General features: G+C 40.4%; 1 protein-coding gene across 5 annotated transcripts in view; it reads right to left on the bottom strand.

The window, feature by feature from the left end:
• Positions 1–10,895, bottom strand: part of ASPH (aspartate beta-hydroxylase) — a 597,360-nt gene extending 586,465 nt beyond the window's left edge. The window contains exon 1 of one of the 5 annotated variants that reach the window (XM_044065474.1): positions 10,470–10,895. In XM_044065474.1, coding sequence (XP_043921409.1) covers positions 10,470–10,515 — 46 coding nt within the window. In that variant the 5' untranslated portion in view covers positions 10,516–10,895. The remainder of the gene's footprint in view (positions 1–10,469) is intronic. The other 4 variants (XM_044065473.1, XM_044065470.1, XM_044065471.1 and 1 more) reach the window with 4 other exon arrangements.
• Positions 10,896–16,519: the final 5,624 nt, after the last annotated feature.

Raw genomic sequence — 16,519 nt, 5'->3', positions numbered from 1 at the left:
ATGTCCAGGTGAGAGCCGCCCTCAGCAAAGCTAAAAACACAGCATCAATGGGACCTGACGGTATCCCGGGTTGCATGCTACGTGAACTCCAAGAGGAGCTAAAACCGCACATAAAAATATTTAACCTTAGCCTTACTACAGGATATGTACCTGAACACTGGCGTACAGCAACAGTGGTCCCACTCCACAAAGGGGGTACCTCTACAGACCCTGGGAACTACTGCCCCATAAGCTTAACCAGCCTGGTCTGCAAAGCTATGGAAAGAATCATTATGGAACTCATAAACAGAGACACTGGGGACCTACAGACACTTGACCCCACCCAGTTCGGCTTTGTAAAGGGCAGATCCTGCCTTTTGAACCTGGTTGACTTTTCGAAACAGTCACTAGAGCCATTGATGAGGGCAAAGCAGTCCATACAGCCTACCTGGACTTGGCTAAGGCCTTCAACACAATACCCCACTCAGGCATCATAGATAAGCTCAACAGCTGGTGTATCGACTATGGCGCCTAGTTTGCAGTCATCTGCGAACTTTGTCAGCCACAACCCTCCCATGTTTGCTTTAACATCTGAGAAATAAATGCCGAGCAAGAGGGGTCCCAGGACAGATCCCTGTGGGACACCACTTGTGACTGGCTTTGAGTCTGACATTGCTCCAGCGACTTTAACTTTATGGGTTCTGTCCTTTAGCCAGTTTGCAACCCATCTAGTGACATAAATGTAAACCCTTATGTCACTAGATGGGTTGCAAACTGGCTAAAGGACAGAACCCATAAGTCGCTGGAGCAATGTCAGACTCAAAGCCAGTCACAAGTGGTGTCCCACAGGGATCTGTCCTGGGACCCCTCTTGCTCGGCATTTATTTCTCAGATGTTAAAGCAAACATGGGAGGGTGTGACAAAGTTCGCAGATGACTGCAAACTAGGCGCCATAGTCGATACACCAGCGGACACATACATCCTACAAAAAGGCCTCACAGAAACGAACAACTGGTGCCGGAGTCATGGCCATAAACTAAATGCCAAAAAATGTATAGTCATCCCCTTTGGGAAAAACAAAGTACCCACGAATTATCACATAGACAGCAACCCACTGAGTACGGAAAAAGTAATCAGACCTAGGGACCCAAGTTGACAGCGACCTCTCATTTGACATCCACGTTGCCAAAGTGGTTAGAAAAACGTTCTACCTTGCACACCTTATCATGAAGGGATTCACATCCAGATCCAAGGATGTCATTGTACCCCTATACTCCTCCCTCATCAGACCAATGATTGAGTACAATGCCCCATTTGGTATGTACCTCACCCGGCATTTGCAACAGCTGGAGAGACCACAAAAGTACCTCACCAAGAGGATCAAGGGTCTCCAACATATGTCTTATTCTGCCAGACTAAAGACACTCCAGCTCTATTCAGTAGCATACCGCCTGCTCAGAGGTGATCTCTGCCTGACGTACAAGGCCATGTCCAATCAGGAACTGATGGACATGCTCCACCTCAAAAAATCCAAATCCATCAGAACCACAAGAGCTAAATACTTAAACCTCGGCACAAGTATGAATAGGACATGCTGGAGGGATAGATTCATAACCCAGAGGCTTCCCATGCTCTGAAACAAGATCCCAGTTCATGTTAGGCAGAGCCCCTCACTGACTCTCTTCAAGAGAAATCTTGATGAGTGGATGGGAGATCGTAAGTTTACCCCAGGGGTCACATCTGTGTCACTACTAGACAGGGGCACAGTATTCTAAATCTATTCTGTGCATTTTTGTACCATTTCACGGGGTGGAGAAAGCCACATCACTATGGCTAGGTTTACAAATGCCCCAGGGCAGATAGCCTAGTACTAAACTATGAAACTATAAAGAAAGAGGCTACAAGGATTTGGAACGTGGAGAGATACTTGACACATTTTCTATGGTGAGACAAGATAGAGGTAGGCCTTTTTTCAAGCAAGGGAGACATCAGTCTTATAGAGATGAAGCCTACAATCGGGTATGTAGACTTACGATTCCGTTTACTAACAACAATAGGAAAATCAACGAGATAATCAGTAAACATTGGAATATATTGACAATTGATGAGAATATAATACAACTAGTAGGGGAGCAACCCAAATACTCCTATAAGAATACCAAGTCTCTCAAGAGGATGCTTTGTTATGAGGGGAATGTTAAAGATACTATATGTTCTGATAGGCAAGGCACGTTTACATGTAGGAGTTGCAATCAGAGCAAGCTCATGAAAAATATTAATACCTTCAGACATCCCGACACAGGGAAGATAAATACTTTTAAGCATTATGCAGACTGCAAATCGAGGAATTGGTTTACCTAGCACAAGTGTGAATCATTTTACATAAGGATGACGAGAGAGTGCGAGAACATTTGTACACCATCAGGAGGGAAGATGAACATAATGCTTTGGCGAGACACACCATTAATAATGATAAAGCCATAAATTTAGTTTTTTGGTGATAGAACTAGTTAACACTAGTGTTAGATCAGGGGACACTAAGAATCACACTGAAAAAGAAGAAAATAAGTGGATACTTAAGATTCCAAGCTGATAAGACGTCATGGGCTTAATGAGAAAGAGCCTGAAACCTTTCTTAAAGGATAGACCAGTGAATGAATATGTCACCCTTAGGGAGATATTACACAGTTCAGGTTTGAGTTCTTCACATTTTACTGACATCTTGTTAGCAGGTTTAATATCGATTTTTCCCTCTTTCTTGCTAAGAGCCAGATAAAGATATTTTTTCTCTTGGCCTTGTGACCCTACTCCTTTTCTCTCCCTTTCTTTCATATGTTCCAAACCCACTGTTTGTATACTGTTTTTATGTTTTTCAGTTCATGTTATGTCACTCTTGGCTATGCAGAGTCATTAGGTCACTCCGGACATATTTAGAGTTTTAAAAGTTGAGTTTTTTTGGCATCTCTTATGTTTCATTGTTTTTTATCTAAGTTTTAGCAAGTTCTAAATGTCATAAGAGTTGTTTACTTGTTATTACAATATTTTTAGTACACATTTTTAGATAGTGACACAGTGTTTCTTCATATTTATTAGATTGCTTTTTAGCATTTTAACCATAGTGGACACCAATGATATATTTATATGCTCTATTATATATTCAGATGTTATCTTAGTTATGTAGGAAGTGTGGTGGAGCTTTTAGGATTGATTGGATAGTAATTAACAAATGAGTCATGTGATGTATCACCTCTATTTATTTGAATTTTGAATTTGAACTTTGCACAGTCTGAAGTAGCGTTCTGTGTAACTCGAAAGCGCTTACTGTTTTTTCGTCTTTATTTTACTATTAAAAAGTGTGCCGTCTGTCAGTTCAACCAGTGGTGTGCCTTGGAGTTATCATTTTTATTGATCGATTTTTTACTACAAAGACACTTTACCCCCTAGGACTACGTTCCCTGATCCCACTAGTTAATATCTGTATAAGTAATGTCATAGAATCATTGTATTGTTATTCACCTGAAAAAAAAAAAAAAGTTTCCCTGTTTAGTGTTCCAAGTACATTCTGTTGCATCAAATATCTAGATCTCTGTTCATCATTACTGAAATGTCCAATCCAAAAATACTACAGTTTATTGATGTGCCAGGTCTTTGCCACATGACCCAGGTCATGGCTGAAAAAGATCCTTGGGTCAGTCTTTCTACCTGGTCAACAACTGTAAAATAAATGAGTAAGACGATATGCATACATCTACTTATCACCCCACTTTATGTCACAATCCACATATTACAAACGTTGACAGTCCCAACCATATCCCACAGAAAACATTCACCTAATATTATTCTGCCTTACGTCAAGTTTATTCCCCCAGTGGTTTAAAAATTACCCACTTAAAAGCAGACACTGAAAAGATGATCACTCTTCAGTGAACGTGAAAAGCTATTGAAGACCAAAGTCTGAGTTCTGACATTTTGATGGTGTCACAAACTTGCAAGAACAACTAAATGTGAAAGAGTTTTGTCTATCACTGGCAATATTAAACTATTGGTGCAAAAACTGAAGAGCACCGCTGAAAGACAAACATACCAGTGATGCACAACTTCCTGCATGCGGGATGATACATGCAGACGTTTCTCAGCATCAAGCTGAACAACTTGGTCTGTGCAAATGAAGAGGTGCAAAGACTTCTCTGGCCACTACAAAAAACACCAGTAGCATCAAGGCTGCCAGTATAAACAAGTGATGGTTAATAATTAACTTTACTGTTTGCCAAAAATCATGAAGGCCTACAGGCCTGATATTCTCAATATTTATCTTTTACAGTCATCGGATAAAACACTGGGCTTTAAAGAAGAGAATAGAAGTACCCAGACTGGAAAAAAAGCCAGACTGCCTAGCAGCTAAAAATTGCTGTTAACATGTCTGGTAATGAAAAAGTAGCAACTGTTTTTCATAAACAGTGTCATTTCAAGAATATTTAAGAATTCCAGTGATATACACAGCAAACAACTATGCATGAATAATGACAAACTGTTTGGAGCCTGGACTCTAACATTTAACTAGAATGAATGAATGAAAAGGGAAGATTTCATTGAAGATAACAGCCTAGTGCACACCAATATCTACAACAAGGTAATATTTCTACCACCTAACACAACAAGCATGCCTCACCCTTGTTCATAGGTTCATATGTTCATAGGAAAGTACTAGGCTAACTGCCCTAGGGCATTTATAAGCCTAGCCAGAATGTGTTGGCTTTTGCCTCCCTTTTAGATTAGATTCCTGAGCCTCTGTCCAGCAGGGCCATAGAAGTGATCCCAGGTGTAAATTTATGATTTCCCATCCACTCATCAAGATTTCTTTTGAAGAGGGTCAGTGAGGGGCTCTGCCTAACATGGATTGGGACTCTATTCCAGAGCAAGGGAAGCCTCTGGGATATGAATCTATCCCTCCAACATGTCCTGTTTATTGTTGTGCTGAGGTTTAAATCCCTGGAATGTGCAGCTCTAAGGGATTTGGATTTCTTGAGGTGGAGCATGTCCATTAATTCCGGGTTAGACATGGCCTTGTACGTCAGGCAGAGATCACCTCTGAGTAGGCGGTAAGCAACTGAGTAGAGCTGGAGTTGGAGTTTCTTTAGTCGAGCACAGGGCATCTGTTTGAGGCTCACGATCCTCTTGGTGAGGTACTTTTGGGGTCTATCTAGCTGTTGCAGGTGTCGGGTAAGGTACATCCCAAATGGGGCATTGTACTCAATTACGGGCCTGATGAGCGATGAGTAGAGGGGCACAATGACCCCTTTTAATCTAGATGTGAACCCTTTCATGATTAGGTGGGCTATATAGAAGGTTTTTCTAACCACTTTGGCAATGTGATTGTGACCATGGAGTTATCTACACTTTCAAGCAGAAAATACAGCAGTTTGAATAGCTGGAAAAAAAGTGACTATCCAATTAAAAAAAAAAAAGTCAAAATGATTACTGACTCCATGTATGCATGCTGTACAGAATGAAGTCCGGGCACAGTCTACGTTTCCCATGACTACCAACTCCATGCATGCAAGCTGTACACAATGAATTCCGGGCATGGACACCGTTTCCCACGACTACCAACTCCATGCATGCATGCTGTACAGAATGAAGTCCGTGCACGATCACCGTTTCCCATGACTACCAACTCCATGCATGCATGCTGTACAGAATGAAGTCCGGACACGATCACAGTTTCTCATGACTACCAACTCCATGCATGCTTGCTGTACAAAATGAAGTCCGTGCACTATCACCGTTTCCCATGACTACCAACTCCATGCATGCATGCTGTACAGAATGAAGTCCGTGCACGATCACCGTTTCCAATGACTACCAACTCCATGCATGCATGCTGTACAAAATGAAGTCCGGACAAGGTCACAGTTTCCTAGACCCTCAGTTTGATTTGTCACAAGCACCTTAGGATGCAAATGAAACAAATGACACTGATAAGGCTTTAGCGATACTAATATAGACTGGTCTTCAATTTAGTTCATTATTCCGTCAGTTTAGCCAACAAGGGGAAAATTACAAAAAAATCAGTGAGCTACGGTAAAAATCAGTAGTGGCAACACTTTGGGGGACACAGCAAAATGTTCTTATGATGACAGAGACAAAACATCTACTAAAGACGACACCACTCTCATTTGGCATTTGTCTGGGACTACTTTCAGAAGTGTGCGCACCTTTACTGACAGTGCTACAGATGAACCACATGAGAGGTTTGAGGCTTTGGCTTACTTTCAACACTTCATAAATAACAGGCCTGTGGTGAACACCAACAGCTCACAAAATCAGACGCTTCCTGCTACAGACATATCCAGCATGTCTGGATATAGCTCAGACAATATTTGTTCAAATGTCTTGAAAGATGCTGCAAGTCCAGCAAGGCCAAGTAACAAGTGTGACACTGTATGCGTCTGTATGTGAACCTTCCAGACAATATTACAAAGTTAACAATGTTACAAAGACATGCATCTGGAGCCTTTCTCCCCAGGCCTCCGCTGAAAACTGGCTTCCTTCCAAGTCTGACTTTCCCAGTTAACAAATGCTAAATAAATAAATAACAATATTTGTTCACATTTCTTGGATGATGAAGTCTCTTGCAGCAGACACCATGCAAGCAGCATTTGGTACAAAATGCTTTAAATTTGCAGATTTGTGACAATACTTTTAAAATATTGTATATGAAATAATAGCAGCACTATTAAGTTTGCATTTTATATTTTTATGATGTCTTATTTGGCTCTGTTAATGTAGACTTGGTCTAAAGGAAATTTCTAACCTGTAACATATCACTGGTACTTAGCACTTTTGGCTTTTTTTTTTTGTCAAGATTGCCCAACACTGTACACTGCTACCTGTGTTAACTCCCATCAAAAGACTGCCTAATACAGTCCTCCTATTTGCTGCATCAATTTATAGCTTTGACTAATACAGTATAGCTCAGCAGCTCTTATTTTGTCTGCCGAGATACTCACTATTAATCTGAGCAGGGAGGTCAGATATTAACTTTTGATCCTTCAAAACTGATTAAAGAATCTTCTCAGTGTCATTTTTATTTCTTCCCAATTTGTACCAACCAGTAATTAGCATTTGTAACAGCTTAAAAGCCTGGAGCTGTTGTCATATGGAACAAAGGAGCATGAGCCTACCTTTTCAAGTTAAGCTAAAACAAAAATAACATATATGCTAAAGAAAACAAAATTAAAATTGCAAAAAACGGAAGCTTTTCACAGTGCTCACAGCGGCAAAGATAAAGGTGATGAATACAGAAATTGAAGCAAAATGCTGGAAATCTGCAGTGTAAAATGACTGCTTACCCAGTTCCTCTGCAGTGTGCCACCCTCACTGCCTTTTTCTTGAAACATGGAGGCTATTTGATATACCCTACTTGTATTAACTCTTGTTTATAGATATGTTTGCAATATATGGGCTGGAGCAGTATAAACTCTGTTCGTAGCTGTTCATGTGAGTGACCTGAGTGAAGTACAATACATGAATGTTAAGCACTTTTTCACTTGTAATTTTGTGCAACTGTTCAGGACAGAAAATAACAGCTGTGAATTCACACAATAAAAATGCAGCTTAACAAATTGAAAACTCCCCCTTCCCTCCTAAAGCATAATTTTAAATATTTGGTTAACACAAGAAAACAAAATACAGTACATAGTTCTAACAGTAGCTTGACTACATGCAAGTACAAACCACACTGCTGATACAAGTATACAAATATTTCAAGCACAGGCAACAATGCTCTTCTAGCCTGCCAATATACCAAATACCAAGACAGTTATTTCCATAACAAGCATCAGGGCTGTTCTTAAAAATATCTAAACTAGTATTTGCTTTAATGTAATTTTGTAATCTATTCCAGGCCATCTGCTACTCTCAGAAAACCAATTAATACACTTCTCTTTCCTACAAAATCTTCTACATAGGTTTCTGATGATTCTCTACTACTTTTGATAACCCCAAACATTCCTAGAGGTAATATTTTCTAAATGCCCAATATCCCTGAATAAACTTTCTTCTTAGATTTCTGTATGAGATACTGTACAAGTTCAGATGTTTTAGGCTTTCATAATAACATAAATTTTTATATCCACTGATGTCTTTTGTATACTTCCAATGTACTCTTTCCAATTTACTCAAGCTAGTTTTCTTATAAAATTTTCCATATTGTTATTCTATACTCAAGTTTTGGGTCTAATGTAATTAACAAACCCAGATTTCATCATTTCTGATTTCCTAGACTTTATATTTTTTCTATAATCTATAGTTGTATAACTATCATTAGCCAATTTGTTGATATGATCAGAAAAACTCAATGCTGGATCTAGCCATATACCCGGGTCCTTAAAATTATGCTACAGTTTCAGTCAACGTGTGCTGTATTTACTTTTACATCTCCCAAATCTCAGATGCTTAGCTCATCATTATATTAATTTCCGATCTCCAAATGGTCAACTTAGTCAAGTCCTTTTGTAAACATGCCCTATCTGTAACCACATAATCAGCTTACCCATTTACAAGTTACCTGCATACAGACTGTAGAACATCTCGGATAAAAAGACGGATATGAAAGATACAATCTAAACAAGTATGGACCTAGGACAGATCCCTGTGGGACACCATAACAGTAACCCAGAATTTTACCTGTTCAATTTGTGTATGATACTTGCCATTTGTAAGCCATGCAGCTATCCATGTCATCAAGAATACATGAGTATCTAGTTGCTCTTATTTATTGATCACTGTTTTGTATATGACCCTATCAAATGCTGAACTTAAGTTTAAATACATTAAATCACAACACTTTTTTTTCATTTACAGCTACTGTATTGTTATAGAACATAATTTTACATGCTGTTATAAATCTATTTTCAACATATGCATACTGATAAGATTTCCAAGCTGTTCATATTATAACATTTTATCCAAAATAACCTTTTCCATTATTTTCCCCACAATGTTGAAAATAAACTTGTGGGTCTGTATGACTCTAGGTTTGTCCTATCCCCTTCACTTTAAGTTAGATTTAACAAGTGCACGTCTCCAAACTTGAGGAACCTCCCCATATTTAAATCTAGTTAGTAACTGATATAATACTGTAGTTTCATGTCATTATTAGTTCCAACTTCTCCCTGTGCCTGGTGCCAAGTGTTGGGTTAGCTTACAGCCTCTCATCCTCCAAGTAAAACACTGATAATTAAAAGTGAAGCATATGATCAAAAACAGGAGCACTTCTTTGTTTACTTTTCAGAGTATTAAAGCAGTATATCCTATACAGTATACTCTGAATGGTTCTGATTTTATAAAGGAAATCAGTAAACCTATGAGAAACAACACTAAATATGAGGACAAAACTTACCGCAGTTGACATGTATAACTGGCCACACTTCACAAGTGACAATCTAACAGATGCTTAAGAGACAAATAGCTACTGGAGAGAAGGGAAGGAGACCATATACTTTGCAATAATGTCATTTTCCACTTACTAGTATAAGCACGGTATATGTGATGTGCATGGGTTGTTACAACTTCAGATGCTGAAGAGTGCTAACCAATTTTAGAGTTCCACAATAAGCATTCAGGGCAACGCCAAGGAACCCAGCAGGAGGAGTTGTTACGATCACTGGGTCATGGGGGCAGTACACATCTGAGCTAGGCAATGCATTAGCTTCTGCAAAATCTCAGAGCACCCATCACTCGCACTCTGCTTCACTTGGGTGGGGGCGTACTTGATCCAAAGTCTAAGCCTCCAGTAATTAGAGCAACACGTTTCCCCCGAAAGTCCTTCAAAGGCATAAATTCATTTTTTTACACAATTGCCGATTTAAAACTATGAAGTAAAATGTGTGATCTAAACGTAAAAAGATGCAATCACGTGCAGTAAAGGATGGTCTGTAAACATTTGTGCACAGATACTAATGCATATCTAAACAATCCCGGTTTCCTTGTTTTGTAAGGGCTGACGGAGTTTGCCAAAAGCAATGCCAATTTTAACTTTATAAAGTTAAACAAGGCAGTCGCAATCAGCAAAATGAATCACAGCCACATTTAAAACACACGGGAATCCCAACGTTGGATTTGTATAATATTTGCGGTGCGGTATAAATAAGTGCATTGGTAATTTCAAAGTGTACAAAATGCAGTTAGTCGTACGTTTATCATATAAACTGCAGCAATTTATAGCCACATCTCCCCAGTTCACGACTTAGTAAAATGAAGACTGCTCCACAATCTTTCTAGCTACCAATTATCCACTCATCTCTGTCTACAATCCAACTTTATCTTCAAAATGTAATGCAAATAAATTCGCCATGTATCTCTTAGATTAGAATTTTGCCCGCTAGTAAAGAGCTTCCACACAAATATTCACAACTTGTATGAACATACAGTACAACATTAAGGGTTAGCTGTCAACCCGAACTTGGGGTCAAGGATTAACAACTCACCCTTTTTAGTTCCTGGACTATTCCCTTTGCTCTTTTTTGAAGCCATGATAAAAAGTCAAGATGAATGAGTGCCTGTGGGAATGCAGCCAATTACACTAACGATGTACAGTAGCAAGGACGAGCGAAGCCTCGTACACCTAGTTAACTAATCCTACAAAATTGCAGACAACTCGCCCTCAAACAGCAGCCGAGCATGCAAGCACTCCCTCTGACGTGTCAAGTTGCACACCTTTCCCCAAAAGTCTTCCGTTGCCGAACGTGCAGCGACAGTAAAAAAAAGAGACAGCCAAAGCCAAGCAAATTCCGATCGGGAATCAGTTAGAGGCGGTGTCCCAGTTCCGGGGCGTAACAAATGGAAATACGTTAACCAATCAGATGATAAGTATTGAGGAGCCGTCGCTGGTACTCTTTGTATCTACCCATCATCTTCAGGGTTTGTCTTAGAGACTAGAACGTGGCAATATGGACGCTGTTGTTACTCGCGAGAATTCGGGAATTAGGGGAGGGAGAGATATCGTGGGGGTTTATAATTTGAGATATACTACCATTTTTATGTAATGCATGCCTTATATATATATATATATATATATATATATGTTTTATGATAATCTACAGTGTTGTATTGCCTTTTTTGCATAATGATTCCTGCTACACATACGAGGTGAAGCATGAAGATGAGATGCAGAGTTAATGCATGTTTAACAAATAGATTCTATAAGTTGAAGTTCTAGCGATTTAAATAGTCTTCTGTCAACCGTCTGTTTAAAATCGAATCGTTTTGCTTCTGCATTTGTATACATTCGTTGGGCAGATAATCTACATATACAAACACATTTCTGACTAGTCTGAGCCATTTTATTTTGTGTCGTGTTACACGCATACGTCTCTCAACTGTCTCTGATTTTTCAGGATTTTTTTAGCTGTGTCCCCATACCTGTCTTACATATTTTCGCAGAATGTCCAGATTTTTCCTATTGTTTTTGATCCATTTTTCATAAAATTGTGGTTTTCTGGCAAATTATTAATGACTGAAATTAGAAAATGTTTCAGTTATTATAGGATCATAGGAATTTACTAGGCTATTGGCACTAAGGCCCTTAAAAGCCTAGCTAAGAATTTAGCCCATGTTCCAACAAGTTAGCACCCCATGTCACTGTCTAGCAGAGACACAGGTGGAATCCCAGGGGTATTTTCTGTTCCCCAACCAGTTATCCAGGTTGCGCTTAAAAAAAAAAAGGTTAATCCGGTACTCTGCTTTATGTGGAGAGGGAGTTTATTCCACAAAAGGGGGAGTCTCTGGGCCACAAATCTGTTCCGCCAACAAGTACTGTTGATGTCACAGACCGGGTTGAGGTCTTCGGTGTGGGTTACCCGAGTGGAGCATAACTTGCGAATATGCAGCAGTCTCATCAGGGCAGGGTCTGAGATTGCTTTGTATGCCAGAGGTCACCTCTGAGGAGTCTGTAGGAGACAGAGTTCAGGGACATTTGTGTAGGGTAGATGTTTGAGGCCCTGGATTCTCCGAGTAAGGAACCTCTGTGGTTTCTCCAGCTGCTGCATGTGCTTTGTGAGGTACATGTTGAAAGGGGCATTGTACTCAATAATGTATACCACACCTCCAGGTTGGTGGCACAGCACGAAGCATCAGAGACTATCCATGTGCAACTAACAGTGGGTAAAACTGCCTTCCAGTTTATAGCCTGCTACAGACCACCCTCCCAAACCCAGGAACCCCACTCGGCCTTCCTGAGAACACTGGAAAATATGAAGGTCTCTCCAAACACCATTGTATTGGGCGACTTCAACTACCCAAACATAGACTGGGAGCATTACTCTAGCTCCAACACCCTAGCCCAAAGGTTCCTAGAATTTATAAACTCAAATGCTATGGAACAACTTGTTACCACTCCCACAAGAGGGGAAAACATACTGGACCTGAACATCACCAACATGGGGGCTCTATGCTCCAGACCAGAAATGTATCCCTCACTGGTAAGATCAGACCATAAACTAATCTCACTGGATATTCACATCCCGACCCCACCCCCTGCCCAGAAAACCACAGTGAAAACTTCTCTAAAGCAAATTTCACACTCCTCAAAACCGAGGTGGAATCCTTCAAAGCCCCCGGGCCTGTGGAAAATATGGCCCAGACCGCAGAATCCTTTATAAACGCATTCTATGAACACCTTCAGGAATGCATGGATCATGCATTCCCAAATAAAACCAAGACCCAATCCTCCAAAGGCATGCGTCCTGTCTGGTGGACCCCAGCCATGAACAAACTATACAATAGAAGGAGGAAGCTACTACATGATAGAGCAAAATCCCAAAAAGAGAAGGCATCTCTGATCAGTATTAGCAAAAAAACTATGAGCACTCATAAAATCGTCTAAGGCCAGCTTCGAGAGAAAAATTGCACAGGACACCAAGGATAATCACAAGGCTTTCTGTAGTTATGTTAGGAACCTGGGTGGGAATTCCCAGATATGCTCAGAATTAGTCCAAAATGACAAAAAATACACTGAACCCACAGACATTGCCAACATCCTAGCTGACAGGTTCAGCGCAAACTCCCCCCCCACCAAAAGGCAAATATCTATCCCAGCAGAGTGCTGCCCCTGACATCTCAGATGCTCAGGTAAGAGCCGCCCTCTCCAAAGCAAAAAACACAGCATCAATGGGACCAGATGGTGTCCCGGGCTGCGTCCTACATGAACTCCAAGAAGAGCTAAACCCAAACATAAAACTACTGTTCAATCTCAGCCTTACTACAGGATATCTAACCAAAGAGTGGCGTACAGCAACAGTGGTCCCTCTCCACAAAGGTGGTGCCTCAACGGATCCTGGAAACTATCGCCCCATAAGCCTGACTAGCTTGGTCTACAAAGCTATGGAAAGGATCATCATGGACCTCATAAATAAAGATATTGGGGACCTACAGACACTGGATCCTACCCAGTTCGGCTTTGTTAAGGGCAGATCCTGCCTTTTAAACCTGGTTGATTTCTTTGAAACAGTCACCAAGGCCATTGACGAGGGGAAGGTGGTACACACAGCCTACCTGCACCTCGCAAAAGCCTTCGATACAATACCCCACTCAGGCATTATAGATAAGCTCACCAGCTTAAATATAAACCCCTATGTCACTAGATGGGTTGCAAACTGGCTCAAGGACAGAACCCACATGGTTAGAATTGCTGGAGCCATGTCAGACTCCAAACCAGTTACAAGTGGCATCCCACAACGCTCAGTCTTGGGACTTCTCTTGTTCGGTATATATTTCTCCGAGGTACAGGCCAACACAAAAGGACTGTGGCTGACTAAGTTCGCAGATGACTGCAAACTAGGCGCCATAATTGACTCTCCAGCCGACACAAGCATCTTACAAAAGGGCCTCATAGAAACAGACAACTGGTGCCAGAGCCATGGCCTCAAGCTAAACGCCAAAAAGTGTATAGTCATCCCTTTGGCAAAAACAAAGTGTCCACAAATTACCACTTAGTGGTAATCCATTAAGTACAGAAGAAGTAATTAGGGACCTGGGGACCCAAGTTGATAGCAATCTCTCATTTGAAAACCACGTGGCCAAAGTGGTTAGAAAAACATTTTATATAGCCCACCTAATCATGAAGGGATTCACATCTAGATCAGGGGAGGTCATCGTGCCTCTTTACTCATCCCTCATCAGGCCCATAATTGAGTACAATGCCCCTTTTGGGATGTACCTTACCAGACACCTGCAGCAACTGGAAAGACCCCAAAAGTACCTCACCAAGAGGATCAAAGGGCTCAAACAGATGCCATATGCTGCCCGGTTAAAGAAACTCCAGCTCTACTCAGTGGCATACCGCCTGCTCAGAAGCGATCTGTGCCTGACGTATAAAACCATGTCCAACCTGGAATTAATGGACATGCTGCACCTCAGAAAATCCAAATCCCATCGAGCTATGCGCTCGAGAGACTTGAACCTCAGCACTGAAATAAATAGGACATGCTGGAGGGACAGATTCATAACCCAGAGGCTCCCTTCACTCTGGAATAAAATCCCAGTCCAGGTTAGGCAGAGTCCCTCATGGACTCTCCAAGAGGAATCTTGATGAGTGGATGGGAGATCATAGGTTTACCCCGGGTATCACTTCTGTGTCACTGTTAGACAGAGGCACAGTATACTAACCTCGAAAAAGGGCATAACAAAATTAATTTAAAATGGGTGGCAAAAGCCAAACACACTCTGGCTAGGCTTATAAATGCCCTAGGGCAGATAGCCTAGTATGAACCTATGAACGTATAAGGGAAAAAATTCAGGGAGGTTATGACCACCTTGTCCCTGGATGAGATACCCTTACTAATGAGGTGGGCCATGTAGAAAGCATACCCTTCAGAAAATTCATGCTAATGTAAAACCTGTTACTCTATCAACTTTCTAAGTTTGTAAGAAAAATATTTAAAAATTGTCCCAATTTTTGGGCCTTTGTCCCACTTTCATTTATGGCTTTGTCTAGATTTCTAGCTCTAAGAGGTTGAGAGATATGTCTGTCCCTCTTAATTCCTCCTAAAACTGGTGACTTTTGGAGAAAACGTGTTGAATTACACTTAATAAACAATGACAATAATTAGAGTTATAGACTTCTTTTACTTTAGAAAATGTTTATTAATTCACATTTATTTATTTATTTATTTACATTTGTTGACCGGGAGTGTCCGACTGGACGTAGGTACATTTTCAGCAGAGGCCTGGGGAGAAAAGCTCCACAGTTAAAATAAACAGACAGTAGTTACATTGGATTACATAGCGATTAACAATTTAACATAGCAATTACTTACAACATATTTACAGATGAAGAACATAGTACATCAGTAGACAACTAGAATCTTTATCTGTGAAGTACATAACAGACATTAACAAATGTTACAATAAGAAGTTCCTGCTGTATAATAAGTACTAGGCTTATGAGCATCTGAGCTTGCTTTTATCTTATTCTATCAATATTTCAAGTTAATAGTACTAATGTTTTGAAAGTGTCATTGATTAATTTTAGATTTGTCCCTGACTGGTTGAGAGCTATGTTACACAGTTCATTCTGTTAACAGCAATGTAAGAAGTAGCAGTCTCTTGTGTTAGTCGTGACAATACATTTTCCGGTTATGCGCTTAATCAGTGGCAAACGCAGGGAGTGGGAGCCTATGTAATATGAATATATAATGGAATGGAATTGAATCGGGGCAGTACGTTTAGCCACATACCACTCAAACATCAGATGTAGAAAATTGGGACAAAGCTTTTAAACATCAGGGATCTTGTTTGTCCGTAGTGCATACTTCTCAAGTGTACTTCATTGTGAGGAAAGGCCTCATTATGACTTAAAATAATTGATAGGTCTTTCCCAGAGTATTAATCATTTTTTTTTTTTACTGTTATAAGTTCATAGGATGATACTAGGCGATTGACCTAGAGGCCCCTATAAGCCTACCCAAGAAGTTCACCCAACTTCCCACAAAGTCAATACCTGTTTCCCCTGTCCAGCAGGGACACAGGTGGGATCCCAGGGGTGTATTTTCTGTTTCCCACCCAGTCGTCCAGGTTCAGGGCTAGTGAGGTACTCTGCTTGACTTAGAGAGAGTGTTTTTTTTTTTCACTATACTTGAATAAACATGAAGTCTTCCATGTTCCTTGTAATGAAACAAAATACAACACTCTGGCATTCTGTTCATAGTTTACTTTGAGAAAATTTTACCTTATTTTCCTGTGCTGAAAGCCACTAAAAGCTTCTCTGTCCGACTGAATTTAATTTTTTTATACCATGTAGTGGTAGTATCTGTGCTGACTGTGAATATCCAATGGATGAAGGATTTTCAACCTGTTTTGGGGATTTTAATTGACTGTTTAGAATTTAAAAAGAATTGAGTAATCTGTTTTGACAAAATGTGCAGATATCCCACACATGCTGTTTGCAAACTTATGTTTTTTTCTGACCAGCTGATAGTCTAGCTCACAAATATAACTTATGTTTTCCGTGCGCTTTTAGCATGGGGTGCTAGCCCCCCTG

This window comes from Protopterus annectens, chromosome 3.part0 (genome assembly GCF_019279795.1).
Source record: "Protopterus annectens isolate FY-2018-M chromosome 3.part0, PAN1.0, whole genome shotgun sequence".
NCBI classification, from domain to species: Eukaryota; Metazoa; Chordata; order Ceratodontiformes; family Protopteridae; genus Protopterus; species Protopterus annectens.
Note: the sequence above shows the minus strand (reverse complement) of the source record. Positions and strands in the feature narration are given on the sequence as shown.